Source organism: Carassius auratus, unplaced genomic scaffold (genome assembly GCF_003368295.1).
Source record: "Carassius auratus strain Wakin unplaced genomic scaffold, ASM336829v1 scaf_tig00000254, whole genome shotgun sequence".
Lineage (NCBI taxonomy): Eukaryota > Metazoa > Chordata > Actinopteri > Cypriniformes > Cyprinidae > Carassius > Carassius auratus.
In genome coordinates, this window is record NW_020523286.1 from 1,226,081 (window position 1) to 1,243,451 (window position 17,371).

The following is a 17,371-nucleotide window of genomic DNA, read 5'->3' on the forward strand; positions in this document are numbered from 1 at the left end:
AATGTTTATGTTGTGTCCTGCCTGTTAACTTCACATTTTGATGCAAAAACAGTGTGATTTTATATATATATATATATATATATATATGTCTGTATGTGTGTGTATGTATATATATGTATGTATATGTTAATATTTTATTGAAACCATTGATGTCCCTCTTTGCAGAACTCAAACTAACTGCAGTTAAGGACACACAAGTCTGCTTGTGTGAGGAGGTGGTTTTCTCAGCTTCTTTGGAAGAGAGGGAAAGATCATTTAAGGCAAGTAAACTTCATAATTTCATGTTATCAGCTGTTGTTGTGTTTTACTAAGAGTAAAATAATATTTGTTTTTGTAGATGTTAAAAGCAAGAGACATGGGAGAGCATCATTCCTTTGAGATTTTATGTAAGTTATTTTTAGAAAATAAATGTTTCTGTTGTCTCCTGCCAGTTTACTTCACATTTTGATGCAACAAAAGTGTGATTACGTGCTCATTTCATTAAGACCATTGATGTCTGTGTTTTTTATTGCAGAAATCAAACCAAGTTTGGAGTTGTCTTGTCTGATTTGGAGAGTCATCATTCTTGGTCTTCGCTCTTAGAGGTAAAGTTCACACAAAAAATAATTTACTTGCCCTCAAGTCATTCCAAACCTATAAGACTTTTGTCTGTCTTTACAACATAAATTAATATATTTTTAGTTTTCTCATAATATTTGTTAATCCATTTATAGTTTAGATAATCAGTATTTTCAAGCTTCATAAATATACAGTTATTGTAGAAGTAAATTCTGATATTTATATATGAATACATCTTAAATTATATGATAGCAAACATGTATGTTCAAAATAAAATACTGGTCTCCAAGACCAGCAATGGAGGACACAAAAAGAGAATATTAAATATATTCATATTTTTTCCAAAAAATGAGCAGAGTTTGTATGAGTCTGGAAAAACATGGGGAGAGTAAATTATGAACATTTTAATTATTTGGTGAACTAACGGTTTGAAGAGCAGCCCTCCACGTACATGAACATTTGTGAGGTATGTGAATGTCATGACTGTTTTAATGTTTCAGTAAAGAAGCTTTCTGAAAGCGATATTTATTCAAACAATATCACCTGTCCTCACACTAGTGCTGCCATTATAGCATTCTGGAGCGCTGTGATAGACAGACATTAAACAAGCACACAAAGTGTTGAAACTTTAACACCGATTATTTACCTATCGTTACGGATGTGAATGCACCTCTACCTGAAAATGGATAGTTTAATTAAATGTTTAATTTTTTCAAATGTGTTTCTCTTAGGCCACTGATGAAGAGCAGGCGGTGACTGGGATGAATGCTGGTCAGAGAGGAGAATCTTCTTTCCCCTAAACTGATGCAGCGGTGGTTTTAAAGGAGGACGCTGCCCTGGATGATGTAGAAGATGTCAGATGCTGTGCTGATGGGGTTTCTTCATGACTACATCAGTTATGCTAAAGAGATCATGAAAATTGACCGTGATGCATGATCTGTATTCATGGACTATGAAACAAACTGTAAGTGTATAATTTGTTAAAAAAAAAAAAAGTTAAATGCTTTTTCTGTGTTGTTTAGTAGAAGAGTTTACACTCTGTCATTCATACACCTGCTCACATTCTTTCACACACACACACACGCGTCTGTTAAAGGTTATAATATCAAAGTTAATGTTGTGATTTATTTGTGTACTGTCATGCCAGAATAGTTGGAAAAAAACCTAATTCAGTTATATTCATCAAATGTTCAATGCTTTGTTTATGAACTCTGTAGCTGTTAATGCCATCCTTTTCTGCATTTCTTCTAACATGTTACTTTTTGACTTTTCTCTTGTTTTTAATAAATATTTTCCTTTTGATAATTATTATCTGTGTGTAAAATTGATATTTAAAATGAACAACATTTGTAGGTTTAATGCCTAGCTCAATTTGGGTTAATTTTAACGTAGAAATGCATTGTTTCCCCACATGGCTGCACTCTGCGAGTTTATTTTCATCCAGCAGGAGGCGCTAAGAGCGGGAGAGGTAGGTTTCTCCGGTAACGGCTGCAGAGCTGTGCTGAGCTCACAAACGCTGCCTTATCAAGCACATGCGAAATGATATCGAACATTTTCTAAATACAGTAGTTTTCCTTCTGAAATACAGTGATAAAAAAACACCCGCTCTGGTTTTTGAAACCCTGCAATATAGTCATTTTAAACCATAAAAAATGGCAACCCAGCAGGCTGGGTTAAATGTGATAACCCAACTGGTTGGGTTAAAATAACCCAGCGCTGGGTTCGTCCCTTTTTGACCCAGCGCTGGGTTGTCAAAATAACCCAAATTGGGTTGTTTTCAACCCAGCAGTTTTTAGAGTGTATTCATTATTCATAATTCATCTATTCACAACTATAGTTTAGACAGTCACCTTAAGATTTGTTCACATACTATGTAATACTTTTGAATGTATTTATTTTTATTTATGTATCCATTCATTCAACTTTGAGTTTGGCTATGAAGTTGCGAGCATGTGAGAAGGAAGTGACCCAAACTTTATTTAACAAAAGCAGAGAAATTTCTTCAGCATGCATGTTGTGAAATATGAAACCATTTCACGCTCTCTGTGTGTGGGTGGCACTTTCATTTTGATGAGCAAGAGGAGGATGCCACAGGTCTTGTTCTGCTGAACTGTCGATAATGTGGGGGCTGAAAGTTCAGGGGAAGCCGTCCTGAACCAAACCGTGGGTTGAACGCTACGTTGTCATCTGTAAATTTAGGGGAACCCCTCCTTCATAAATAGAGTCCCTCATGACTCACCAGTGATTATAATGTAGAAGAGAGTAGGGGTGTGGGGGCAGGGTATCCCCGCGGGGGATCATCACACTTGAGGTTTCAGGGATCTCCTGAGGTCTCTGAGAACCTTTGACCTTTAGGTTGTTTCCAGTTTTCTTGTGATATGTCTTTGTGGGGGCAGTTTTTGATTTCTAGATTGAAATGATCCAGAAAGTTTAAGACTCACAAGGTTGCAAAGTGAACAGTTTATATGAGACTGAGCAAATTCAACAAAAGCAACAATAATGATGATCTTTGGCTTAAAAATATTAAGTCACTTCAATATAGAAATTGTATTGAAATTATGAAACCATTAGCTAAATTACCTCTGGTACAGTATTCAACAACACCTAGAGAATCATCTGATCATCTTTGATTATACATAGATTACATCTTATATCGATAAGGTTAAAGTGCGAATAAAAACCATTAACGAAAAGAAAAAAAAGGAACGTAAGCCTTGTTTTAAATTTCTGAAGGAATGGTGTTGTTGTATGTAAATAGCACGGTCAGTTTCATCTGATTTGTTTACAATAAATTAAGAAGTATAATTGCTTTTGCGATGTTGTTTACCAATAAGGGTAGGATTTGTCCTTTTATTTTTTAATATATATTGCATAACATCAAAATGTTTTCATTATGTTTGACAGACTAGAGGATTATTAAATTATAAAATGATCATTAAAAGGCTGTTGCAGCCAAAACATTAAATTGCTTTCAATGGCACTGTTTATTTTGTTTACATTATAATGAAAATACAGTGAATGTTCCATCAGTACATTTTACAGCAATCCTGTACTTTTTTTTAACTTGTGAATGATTTTACTGCACAGTTCTGGCAACTACAGCCTCCATTATTTTACAACTAGGCCACATGATCACATTATGTGCAAAATGATATGAAACTAAAGAATCAAAATGGACCTTTCTTGCAACTTGTTCCAATAAAAAACTAAATGTAATTAAAAAAAAAACACATGGGCTAACAGTAAACAGAAAATAACATGTACTGCAACATACTGTAAACCAAAAACATGCTATCAAAAAATCTGAAAAAGTATAAAAAAAATAAATTATAAAATACAAGAAGCTGTATTTTTTATTATCATTATTTCAAAAGATTTATAATCAACAAATCTTTTACTAAAAAAAAAAACACCTTAACTGAATAAAAGTAACCACATAGCAGTATGAGAATGGAAAATAAAGCCTAAATCAAATGATTTCTGTGAACTCTTTGCAGTGACTGGAAACAGTGACGCAACCTCGTCCGTCGCGGACCCCTCGAGTTCGCTCGCGCTCGCGCTGCCTCCGCTGTTTAAATGGGCCAAGTTTGAGAAGCGGCGGAGAGTGCAAATCTTGTTTGGTATGGGTCTGTGAACTAAAGCGTGACTTCAGCGACGTATTAGGGGTTAAAAGAACGAACGAGCGAAAGAGAGCGAGAGAGAGAGAGGAAAAAAAACAAAGTCCCATTAACGCCAGGCATCATTTGCAATCGAAAATTCGCACATAGTTAGCATATTTTTTTATATTCTCCTCAGATATGAAAATGCCCCGAGCCTGTCTGGCTCACTACCCACTGTGCATGTACTACTGAACTTTTACATGATCTACACTACATATACACACGCTTTGCTATGTGTTAAAATATCTTAGTCCTATGCTGTCCTCATTACTTTCTGGACAGAAATAAACTTAGCACTGGAGTTGACGGAGGAAATAAACAGCGCGAAGTTGCCATAGTGATTATTTTAAAGGAAACGCGTGATAAACAACCATTAAAGCACGCTCAGCGTTAATATCTGGCGGAGATGTCAGGCATTAGTCCGATTAGATGTGGTGGGCAGGAGCGCGGGGAGACCCGTCACGCGAGCAGCGCACTGAGGAGAAGAGTGAAGTGCTGAATGGCTGAACTTAAGCGCTCTGCTGTCAGCCAGCGACGCGGGAGTCGTGCGTAAACACACCGGTGCGCCTGGAACTCCGCGAAGAGGGACACAAGTTGGGACGCATGAACTGCTAATCACTCGTTACCGGCGCTGCGCTTCGGGTAACATGCCTGCCATCAAAAAGGAGAGACTGGATGGAGAAGACATGGCATTAGCCGCCTTTAACCGACCCGAATACCTGGCCCCTTTAAATGCCACCGCTATCCCCGTGGTGACCCCTCATCCGCCGCCGTACGATCACATTTTCGCCCATCACCAGCGCGCGTACTTGGGCTTTCGCGACGCCGCTCTGCATCAGCAGCACCTTCACCACCACTCGGACGACTTCATGCTGGAGAGCTTCTCGTCTATCCCGGACTTTCAGCCGTTTTTCGACAACGGGGAGCCTTGTATCGAAGTGGAATGCGGGGAAAACAAAGCACTACTGTACATTAACAAACTGTGCCAGGGCAGCAAAGGGCCCTCCATCAAATACCGGGCTGAGTGGCTCACCCCAAACGAGTTCCAGTTCGTGAGTGGAAGAGAGACAGCCAAAGACTGGAAACGGAGCATTAGGCACAAAGGTAAGTGAGTGTCGCGAGCAGCCGAGTGAATATTGCCTTTGAAATAAGGGTTGGTTTAGCCTCCGTCGTGTTCGTGAATTAACAGAACTGCTCTTTTTAGCGATAAAAATACGGGTTGCTGAAGAGCAATGACTTTAGTGTATTGAGAAGAGCTCACAGAGCTTTGAGTCGAACGGCTTCAGATTCGCACTGTTGGGGAAAAGGTGAAAAGTCGTTTTTACGCACGTGGACTGTACAGATATTAAAGTAAGGAGAATATTTTTTACTTGAATTGAAAACTTTTCTGGCTGAATTTCACTTCTACCTGGAGTTGTTTTTGTAATGAAGTGGAGTAGAGCAGGATTATGACACCGTGGCACATTATCAAGCAGTTATGGATTAAGCAACTTGTGTTTACAAAGATTTCAACCCGTACACTTTTTTATTAGGTCGAAAACAACAAATTTGATGCTGTATTGTGTTTGGTAACTCTTTAGTGAGATATCTGCTTACTAAATGGTTTTGGCTCGTGTTTTTATCACTGTGTCGTAATAACATTTTTATTTCCATCCTTTCAGTTCGTGTCGACCATTTGTCATTTCTATTCAGTTTAGGACTTTTCAGAGTTTTATCTCGATTTTCTAGATCAGTTGATGGTAGATAAGTACAACAAACCTATATCTGCAGGTTGTCACTGGTTTTCCCTTGACCAATGTTAATACAGCATTTGAATGAAAGTTTTCGTCTTTAGAAGGTTGCTAATATTAATAAACCCGTACAGTTTTAAAAATTGATTTATATTTAATATAATGTTCAGGTAGTGATGTACGTGTCTATATGGAGTTGTTTGTAAAGTGCAGTACATCAGGATAAGATACAGTGGCACATTATCATATGAAGCAGCTTGTGTTTACGAAGATTTAAAGTGAGGAAAATGCCATATTTTGACAAGTTACTGTATAAGTAATAACTTTGTGCTGATTTACAAGCTCATCTAAAGAATTTTATGCAGTTTACTTGAGTTTATTTCCAGAGGTTTCAAGTCTTCTTTCGGACAACAGTTTATTTTGGTAAAGACTAATTTTGTACATGTGCACTCTGGGTATTACTCTTGGTCACTTACTATAAATAAAATGGATGTCCTTTTAAGACACTTTTGTTGCACGGTGACACTGTCCCATGGATGAGTTTGACAGATGGGTGGATGACTGCAGGAGTTGTTAAAGTACAGTACGCACTGAAGGGATGCATTAGGTACAGTTTCGTTGGAGTCATCAGATGCAGGTCCATTTCTGAATGACTCTTTTAAAAGCTGATTTTGATGCATGATGCTAACGTGAAACAAATTCTGTATTTGAATGCTAGTTTGCTTTGTACTCCATGTGTGCATATATACATTTACAGGAATCTAAAAGGTTAACGACTGTTTTAATTTTTTAGGAAAAAGTCTGAAGACACTTATGTCCAAAGGAATCTTACAAGTACATCCTCCAATCTGTGACTGCCCTGGCTGCAGAATTTCATCTCCTGTGGTAAGTTTGCAATTCAGCTTGGTCCATTTGACTTATTTTGAATTGAATGTGTATTTTAAATATACTGACAATGTGTTCTTTATATATCACTTTAAATGGATAGTTTACTCAGAAAATGAAAAATCTGTTATTTAAGTAGCCGCATGTTGTTATAAATCTGTGTGACTTTCTACCTTTCGAAAGGAGATGTTAGTGACTCAGTCACCATTCACTTTCATTGCTTCATTTTTCCATTTAGTGAAAGTCAATGGTGACTGAGACTGTGCCTAAGATCTAAAAATATAGACTAAATGATAGCAAAATTGTAATGTTTTGATTACGGGATGACCAAGTTTGTGCATTGTTGTCATATGTTGAAGTTGTCCTGCATGTAAAGCATAAGGAAGGTTATTCATTGAAAAGTTAAGCAGAGGATGACAAGCCACTGGTGGTGAATTACACGGTTTGATGCATTTTTCTCTGAATTGAATTAGATATGTTAAGAAGGACACTGACTTGCTGTTAGTGCTGTCACGGTTGGTTCCCAGAAAGTAAATAAAGACCAAGTACAAGGAAATGTGAAATGGTTGGAATTGATTGTTTTGGTTTGTTGGACTCTGAGCTGCAATGTAAGGTCACAGATTTCCTGTAGCAGATGTTCGAGCAAAATGCACCACACGCTCCTTATTTTCACTTTTCCAGGACGCTTCATCGATCATGTAGACGACAAAACTAGTTCAGTGTCCGTGAAGGTCAGAAAGAAATTGGGAGAAGTTGAAAGATTCATCTCTCTAGAGGGCATTTTTGCATATTTTTTTTGCTCTGTTGCCGTATTATGGCAATGCCACAGATTGTGATCATATCCTGAAGTTAATCAGTAATATTACTAGCTGTGTATGGACTTTCATATCTCATTATTCTCACTCTGTGATATCTCCCACCTCTGTTAGAACAATCAACTTAGTGCATTGTGTGTGAGCATGTGTGTGTGCGTGCCGCAAGCTGGCTAGCGGTTGGTTGCCTGCAGTATTTGTCCACACAGGTGCTGTGTTTTTATCTGAACTGAGCACGTCTGTTGCCGCCTCTAACGGTTAATCTGGAGGGGAAGGGCGTAAGAAGCTTACTGAGCTACTGAACGTAGCTACCGGTGATTACTGAGGCAGCGGCACGCAAAGCGAAGGCGCTTCAGATAAGCTGGAGGTGTTTGAGTGATGCAGGTAAACTACTGAGGAGGGCCTGAGCCAGAGCCAGAGGAGATAAAAACTTAATGGCTTAGTTGTTTGGGGCCCTTATATTACCTCACACTGAGGGCGTTAGAATCTCATGGAGGCTGATTTTTGAAGATGAAGTGGAGGAGGCTCGTCACTAGCTCTGTCTGATTCTTGTCTTATCATTCCCGAAGTGAAAGGGTTCTGTGGTGCCGTATCATCTGATAGTGTTCGGATGAATCAAACCCTGACTGAAATTGTCTTGCTTTAATTGGTTTAACCAGCTTCCATCTGATTATTTCAAATCACACACGTAACGTTCTTTTGAAGTTTGATCGTTTACTGTGAAACGGTTACAGTTTCTTTTAAGTGCTGTTACATCATCTGCAGCATTTCTGATCTGACTACTTGGTGAGATGATTGTTGTGTTTTTTTAAGTCTGCCGTATATGTGTTTATCAACTGTCACTTATTTTTTAATCTGGCGGCCAACTTTTGTATTCGGCTTGAGTATTATCCCGGTTTGTAGTTTGTTCATATATGGTTGAAGCTGGTCATTTGTTTCATGTTCACTCATTCCCCTCTATGCTACTGCTTTTTGAAGGAGTTCTGTCTATGGCCTTCCTTTGGTTTCTCTCTTAAAAGGTGAAATTAGCAAGTTTAGCACCACTAGTGGTACCAGATGGAAATGGAGAATTTTATGTCATGTCTTCAAATTCAGTTTGGTGCAGCAAAAAGTATGATGTACTCATAGTTGGGATAGTAGAAAGTGGGCGTAATGACTCCTGTAACTCTACAACCAGATAAACACTGATAGTACATACACACTTTCTCTGAAAAGCACTTACTTTCACACTATATAAATCTTCACACGTTAATGCTTCTGTGTGAAAAAATATTAAATCTTGAGAATATAATTAACACCTCGGTATTACTTGTTCACTCACTTAATGTACACACACTTTCCCTTTGACTGTGCGCAAAGTTTGTCAAGAACTTGTTCATGTTTTTTAACAGTAGTTTGAGTACTTCTTCAAGGTTGACCTTATATCTTATTTTACTGATGTTGTTTTTTTCATTTCAACAAGTTGTTACAATAATTAGTTTGCAGGAGGAGTTACAGGAAGAGTGTGAAGAATAAACCATAAACTTATTGCTTCTTCTTTAGCATTTGAAATTGACAGTTGTATATTAAGTTAACACAAAAGTCTTGTGAAGTGCATGCCTCATGCTATGCATGTCAGTGATGCAATGACATTAACTCGCTCTTAATTCGGTTGTGAGCCCTGAAAATGGAGAGTCTGAGGGATTTTGTGTATATCAGTCACTTCAATAAAATAACTGTTTATGTAGCTACTGTATTTAGTATGAATGTGACACTCATATTCTGCTTTTATTTGAGTGTAGCTTTTATGAATTAGCATCCACAAATCTTGCAAGATTAAATGTAAAAACACGGACATGTACAAAACAACAGGTTCTATCATGCTTTATGCAAATATGTTAACATGCTCTGTGTTGGTGTGTGTTATCTCTGAGAGGGATAACAGTTTTCTTCTTATATTGTTTCATGACCAATGTAAACACAGTTCCATTCATTACTCTAAATACTCAGTAACTGCATTTTTTTTTTCGACCCTCTGCAGTCATACCGGAGGTGAAAGGTTTTCATTTCAAGGTTATAAGTTCATCATAACACCTTGCTTTAGGTGTGATATGTGACTTTTGGACCTTTAAGCTGTTGTGGTTTATTGTCTTACTGCTAATAAATTATATGTAGATTTGTTCTAATGAAGTGTGCTTGATGACACAGAACCATTGTTTGCGTGTTTGTGTGGACGGATGAATGATCGTATGTTGTTGTTCCTTGAAGAGTCAGAGTCATTCAGCCGGCCTGGCTGTTGTCTCCCAGGAGAAATGTTCTTCCTTTCTTCTGTTTTTTTTCAGCGGAACTAGTGAAGGCTGGCAGGAAATTACACTCCGCTCCGTCTCGTAAATATCTCTATGAATCTTGGCTTCCCCCCGCTGCGTCCCGGGTCAAGAAAGAGTTGTCACTGGGGGGTTGGGAACAAGGCTGGTCAAAAAAACACGGAAGATGGTGATGTCGCAGTCTAAACATCTTAGAGTTGGTCCTTCAAAGAGAACAGTGTCAGCAGTTGTTGATGTATTCATTGCACGGCTGGTACGCAGCCTTCGGAGGCAAGAAGAAACTGAACGTGGATGGAATAGTTCTCCCAAAAATGAAAATGATGTCTTTATTTACTCACCTTCATGTCTTTTCCAAACATGAATGCTGTTATTTTTCCCCCGGAATGCAAATACAGTTTTAAAGATCTTGCAGCTCTTTCATTGCAATAGTTGTCAATAGTGACCAAATTTAAAAAAAAGTGCTATAAATGAGAGAAACATATTTATGTAAAGGAATGAAATGTAAGTTATTTATGGATAACTTTCTGCAAAACTTGCAGATTTTTTTTTTTGGAGTTTTAAAGTCACTTAAAGTCTAAAAGACTTAAAGTCACAATGAAGTGCCTATGACGACAGATCTTTTCTTTCATATTGTGTACAATTTTAATGTATTATGAGTTTATTACTCATAATACGTTAAACTTGTACTCAATATCGTTAACTAGATCGTTAACTGGATTTTAAGAAGTGGACATTGCCTTCAAAAATGAATGTGACTGCAGTAGAGGTGGGCAATAACTATATCGTGATTGATATTTTTACTGTGAAGTAAAATGACTCATATCATAATATAAGATCACCCACCCCTACTTTGCAGTTGATTGAAGGAAAGGGGCAGAGTTAAAGCGTGCTAAATGATGACATACACATACGAACATGTACAAAAGTGAATTTTCATTTCATGCTGACTATAAAGGGATGATTTACACAAAAATGAAAATTCTGTCATCATTTACTCACCCTCATGTCATTCCAAACCAGTATGACTGACTTTCTGCTGTGAACCATAAAAGAAGACGTTTTAAGGAATGTTTGTAATCAAACACTTGCGTACCATTGCCCTACACTGTATGGACAAAAAACACTAGACATTTCTCAGAATATCTTCCGTTACCTTCCACCGAAGAACCGAAGCCATACAGGTTTGGAACGACATCACAGTGAGTAAATAACGACCGAATGTAATTTTTAGGTGAATTATCCCTGTAATGAGGTATCATAATTTTATTTCCGATCTTCCACTCTTTTGTGGGATGACGTGGTTAAAGTGGATTGTTTACAAAAGTAATTGAAGTGTCGATTATGCGATTATGAGAAATTCACTAGAACTGCGTTAACGGCAGCGTAATTAGACAGTGATATTTTGGCTGTAAAGCGTGTGGTATTAGGTGAGGTTTGTTAGCGTAGACCAACACACATTAGGCAGAGTGTTGCTAGAGGGCTGGGTATGGGCTGGAATGGGGGCTGACGCCACACAGTCTCACAACAGCTCCGTCACTGTGGGGGGTTAGACTCGATGTGTGCGCGTGTCTGTGCGCCGTACGAGCGTTCGTGTAGCGCTGTGTTTGTATCCCTCACATGGAGCCGAGGCTATGCTGCTATGGCAACGGCAGGATCCCTCCTCAGGACAGCAGCGAGCAGCCAGGCAGTCTCTGCAGTGTGTTGCATTCATGAATTAAAGCAAATTAGAGCCCCCTAGAAAACCGCACCAAACTCACAACAGGCTTTTTCTGTTAATTCTGTTAGCCGCTTTTGCTTCAAATGGCGATTGTGCTGCCGCAGAGATGAGTATTTTGAAGCACAGATACATCTTCCCCAGTGATAAACAGGTGAGACGTTACTTTCACTAATTTTGTGTGTGCACATCTGAAACCACCACATGTTTTTCAGATCATATGGAGATTAATCAGGAAATATTATCACTGAAGTTGCAGGAGTTGGTTACAGGAAGACAGTGCAGGAAAGGTTCACAGGCAGGTGAGGGATGACTGTGTGTGTGTGTGTGTACTGGTATCAGAGCTGGGTGTGTCTGTGTGGGTGTTTGTGGGAAAGGTACAGGGCTTATCTATCAGCTCATACAGCTGATCATTACAAAGCCACTGCGGCTATATATGGACGCACTCCTCCCAAATGTCAGTTTTTACATACGGCTGACCCAGTTCTTCTCTCAACTGTTCAGATACAGTGTGTAACATAATTTTTGCACAAAAAGTATGTGTCATGCTATACTTTATATAAAACCTAAAAATAAAAAAGAGAATGACTAGAATTATGTTTTATTAAATGTAATTATATTAATTATCTAAATAACATAAATAAATATATCGATTTTATTTCATTCTTATAAGCTCCTTTTCCACTGTCCTCAAATCTGATCAGCATTTCGAAAGCGTAGGCCTATATATTTAGCTTTTTTGTCTTTGCTGCATTCTGGAGTAACTTTCAGTCTCTGTGCTGCTCAGTTGATCCTGCTTTGGCTTCGTTTTCCGTTTTAGTTTGTCAAAAAATGGACAAAACAATATTATGTCTAAAATGAAAGTTACTTATATTAACTTCACACTGCATTAAATTGATCAAAACCGACAGTTTACGATGTTAATAAAGTTTCAAAACATTTCTGATTTTGAATTCCGTCCTATTCATCAAAGAATCTTGTGAAAAAATGTATCACAGTTTCCTGAAAAATATTAAGCCCCTCAACTGTTTATAATGTTGATAATATGTTTGAGACCCAAATCAGCATTTAAGAATGATTACTAAATGATCGTGACAGCAGATCATCTTTGCTATCACTGCAATAAATTGTTTTAAAATATATGAAAATAGAAAATTGGATTTTACTTACATCTTACCGACCCCAATCATTTGAATAGTAATGCGTAAATGTTTAATAATTGAAAAAAAAGCTTTATTTAAAATAACACTTACAAATTAGTATCTTAAATGTGACCTATACATTCTATACATTCTGAGTTCCAGCTTCTATATTTTGGACTCTTGGGAGTGTTTTGGAGTCAGTACCTATCTATAAAGGTCTCCTGTGGCTGTCTTTTTTGAAGGGAGGGGGGATCCAAACACAGGCAGAGAAATCTTTGCATGCATGGCTGGACTGCCACTGACCTCCCCGCACCGGGAGACGCTTCACTGGGCTGACACAGCCTGCTTACCCTATGGGTCAGGGGGAGGTTGTTCTGGGTGCGGATGGGAAGCACACTGCCCTTCAGCTCTCTCTTACTTACCATACAACTTACTTCCATAACTACTGTAGCACTGTGGAAACAAAACCAATCTGTAGTTTTGAACGCTTTTATAATTTGGTTTGGTGAAAGGAAGTTGTTTGCCAGCTGTATACACGAAAAAGTTTAATAGATCCCATCACGTGGATGTAACTGACCTCTATGGCAAATTTGTGGCAAGTAGACGTGTGCACATAAAGTATTTATCATTTCCAATAGTAAGCACATTAAACCCTGTCACACCAACCCACAGGCCCCCACCCCCAGCTTGTACCAAGTCTGCCCAGGGTCCTGCCTCCACACTTACGCTCAGCGTCTATGCGGCGCACACACACAAACACACACACACACACACACACAGAGGTTAGAGCATACAGACGCGTGACTCATTAGGCATTCGTCCCCCGGGGACAGTGCTGGGGGAGCGCGCCACAGCTGCAGGAATGTCATGAGCTGCTACTGCTGTGTGCAAATGTGTGTGTTTGTGTGTGTGTGTGTGTGTGTATCTTAGCAGAAGGCCAGCACACCTTTCAGAAGATACAGCGCCAAGAAAACGTCTCACGGCTTTTCCATATCATCCTTCCTGTCTCAGCCAACAATAAAAAATATAAGGATGCCTTCAGAACTCAGAAGTAGACTGAAACACATTATATGCAGATTATACACCGGATAGAACCGGTCCCACTTGCTGATTATAGTCCCTACAGCGTTCTATCTTAAAATGCATGATACGGTAACAGCTATGACGTGAAACACCTGTTTACCATATCAATGCTTATTACCGTAGAGACCAACTATTAGACTTAGTGTACTGGAAAGTGACTGTGTTTTCTAGTGTTCATAAAGTTGGAAAAGAAAATAATGTTTAATAAAAAAATATTTTTTATTATTTAGTAACTTTACGGTTGGTTCTAGTACATTATTACGGTCACGTTTAGACTTTTTAATGTAAATTTCTTCACATTAACTTGTGTTCCTGTCTCCCATATTTAAGTGGATAAAAAATTAAAATCAATGGCACTCACTGTAGGAAGTACTTTAGGAAGAAGCTAAACTACCGTTCAAAAGTTTAGGATCTGTAAGATTTTTGTTAAGTCACTTTATTTGATCAAAAATACTGTAAAAATCAGAAATACTTTAATATCATTACAATTTCATTTTCTATTTTAATGCATTTTAAAATGTAATCCATTCCTGTGATGGCAAAGCTTGATTTATCATTGATTTATCAGTCGTCAGTGTCACACTAGTTATCAGAAATCATTGTAATATGCTGATTTGCTGCTCAAGAAACATGTATTATTATTATTATCAATATTGAAAATAGTCTTGCTCCTTAATATTTTTTTTTTGTGAAAACCATGGTACATTCTTGATGAAAATGAAGTTCAAAAGAGCATCTTTTTTTAACATAGCAATCTTTTGTAATCTAAACTGTCACTTTTGATCATTTTAATATATCATTGCTGGATAAAAGTTTTTAAAAAACTTACTGACCCCTAACTTTCGAACAGAAACGTATATCCTTCATCTTCACCCAGAGGTCACTGTGTGTGTCTTTTTTATACAGTCCTTGCTTGTTACAGCCTAATATAACTTTGAGGAAAGTTTTTCCTGGCTTGTTACGGCTTATCAAAGGGCAGCCTTACTGTGCTGTAATTCTGCTGATTTCTTGTGAGGTCTTGTCTATGAGGACACGGTGAGAACATCGCTCATAATTTCGAAGTCTCTCAGCTCATAGGTTTTATGGGACTTAAGACAGAAACCCCCCCAAGCTGATTACTCACTTTGAGTTTACATGTGTGGTTTTATATTTATGTGTGTGTGCGTTTTGTACAAATGTATATATATATCTCGTCTCATTGAAGGGCAGACATTAACTGTGGGCGGGCTTATTCATAGAAATGCTGCTTAGAGGAAATTCATATTCAATATTTTTCCATGCCTGAGTGACAGAGTGTGTGTGAGGGTGTGAATGTGTGTGTATGTTCATGTAGGCGGGAATCGAAGCCCAGGTTTTTTATGTTTTTGTTTTGAAGCACCCTCCCTGACTCCCTCTGTGCGGAAGTGTTACCGGAAATAGTGTGCAGCCGCCCCCGGTTCTGCGTCAGTTACTCCGAATAAAGCGAGGGGGCAGGACGGGGGCTTTCCGGGAGGACGTTGAGAAGGGTGGGGGTTGGAGAGGAGGAATGGGGGCAGGGAAGTGTGTGTGTGTGTTTGTGTGTGTGTGTGGAAGCCTGTCTCCGCTGAGGCCATGTGGGTAACAGTCATCTTTCAACGCTAACTTTATCAGATAAAGCATCACTAGTGCCAGCGCACTTCATACGTGGCTTCCAGTGGCTGTTAACATCTCCAAAACGCACGAACATAATGTCACGAAAAATGAAGTGTTTGTTTGTGTGTTCACGGTTTTGTGTTGAGTTTTATACAAGATTAATCTCAGTATAAATAACTTGGATGTTTAAATGAATCTGTTACTTGATGCTGTGCTCAAACTAAATACTTAAAACTAAAATTAAACTCATTTTTAATCTAAATAAATACATTTGCTATGTTAAAATAGGAGACATATAGAAAATAAACTGCTTCCTTTGCAAAAAAATAAAAATAACAGTCGCTCTGCTGTGTTCAGTCTGCCCATCCTCAGGGATGTTTTCATCTTTTTCGTCTTTTTCCCTCCTCGTTTTAATGTATGCCACTTGAGAGAATCCAGAGGGGCTGCACCTGTTTGCCTCTTGGCTAGTCTCTCCACCTCCTGCCCCGGCCTGCCACTCACGCCTCGGCTCCTGTGGGATGCTCTGCATATGTGTATGTGCGCGTGCAAGCTTTGGGTGTGGAGGAAGGATAGCTGCAGGGCTCGGCAAAGTTTGACAGAGACCGAGATACAAGCATGCTCACACACACACATACATACTTACACGACCCATTCACACAAACAGACTTTTCAGTTGAAGTTTTTCAAAGCTGTATCCAATCCTCTGGATCTCTGAACACACCTATAGGGGAGATAAGCTTTGCCGCTTTTACATTTTCTGCTATGAACTGAAAGAAAGTATCTATACGATATAGCCATAGATAGAAGACTTATAAGGGTGATGCAGTATCACAAATTATCCCAATTTGGGGTGAAAGCGTTGTCATTTCAAGAAATAAATTGATTTAAATTGGGAGTTACATTTGACCGAAAATAAATAAAAATAAAAAAAGTATAATGATGCACAAAATTATGCATAAAATAATGTTTGTGAACCAGAAAAATATATAATATTTGTAATATTTAAATGTTGAATTTTCATAATTTTGTTGTAATGCTCATAATAGTATTTCATAATAGTAGTTTACCATTTTGGGAAGTGTTTCATTTACTATTTTAAATAAAATATGCATGTTTATTTTTTTAACTGAGTCAGACAAAACAAACAAACAAACAGTTGCATATGTTTTTAGACTCCTATAAATGTGCTTTTACATAAGCTTCCAGCACTTTCCCCATGTGGGTCTTTCAGTCGCAAGCAGCATGACACTGAGGAACTATATAGTCACATGGCAAAAATTGTGTACATCTTCTTATTTGATGATTATGAGGTGATGCAGTGAGTGTACCCATCCATTCCATACCATTTTTGCAATCGGTTTCATCACTTTTTCTCTTCACTTTTTTAAATCTTCTCTTTTTCCCGTCAAATCTGCTCTTTCTCCCTCTCTGTTCACTCATGGATAGAGATAGAGGAACAGAAATCTGCACTGACCCCTTCAGGTCACATTAAAGGTCGCTCAGCTTCACACACTAAACCCTGAGGGCCTCTCATCCCCTTCATCCTTCGCTGTCTTTAGATGTCTGATGTGGATAGAGGGAAAGAGGAAGAGAAGGAATCACTATCACGTCTCGTTCACTCACCCATCCTCCATCACTGGTCTTGTGGATCAATGGTCTTTCCCTCTGCACTTCTCTCTTCCTGACTAAGTTTTGCTGTTGGAGTTCAGCTTATGTTAGGTCATTACCTCCTCATGATTTGTGACCTGTGATTCATGATTCATCATTTATGAGATTCATGACTCAGATGCAGCTGCATTAAATGTATGTGTCCTGTGAGGCTGATCTGTGTAGGTCATATGACAGCAGGAGAAATAGAATGACAATTTACTGGA

General features: G+C 38.3%; 1 protein-coding gene across 4 annotated transcripts in view; it reads left to right on the forward strand.

Annotated features, from left to right (window-relative positions):
- Positions 1–4,124: 4,124 nt before the first annotated feature.
- LOC113068893 (sterile alpha motif domain-containing protein 11) overlaps positions 4,125–17,371 on the forward strand; it is a 57,083-nt gene continuing 43,836 nt past the window's right edge. Inside the window, exons 1-2 of one of the 4 annotated variants that reach the window (XM_026241812.1) lie at positions 4,125–5,321; positions 6,741–6,832. In XM_026241812.1, the coding sequence (XP_026097597.1) occupies positions 4,865–5,321; positions 6,741–6,832 (549 nt within the window). In that variant the 5' untranslated portion in view covers positions 4,125–4,864. Of the gene's footprint in view, positions 5,322–5,435; positions 5,568–6,740; positions 6,833–17,371 lie in introns of those variants that run through there. The other 3 variants (XM_026241811.1, XM_026241810.1, XM_026241813.1) reach the window with 3 other exon arrangements.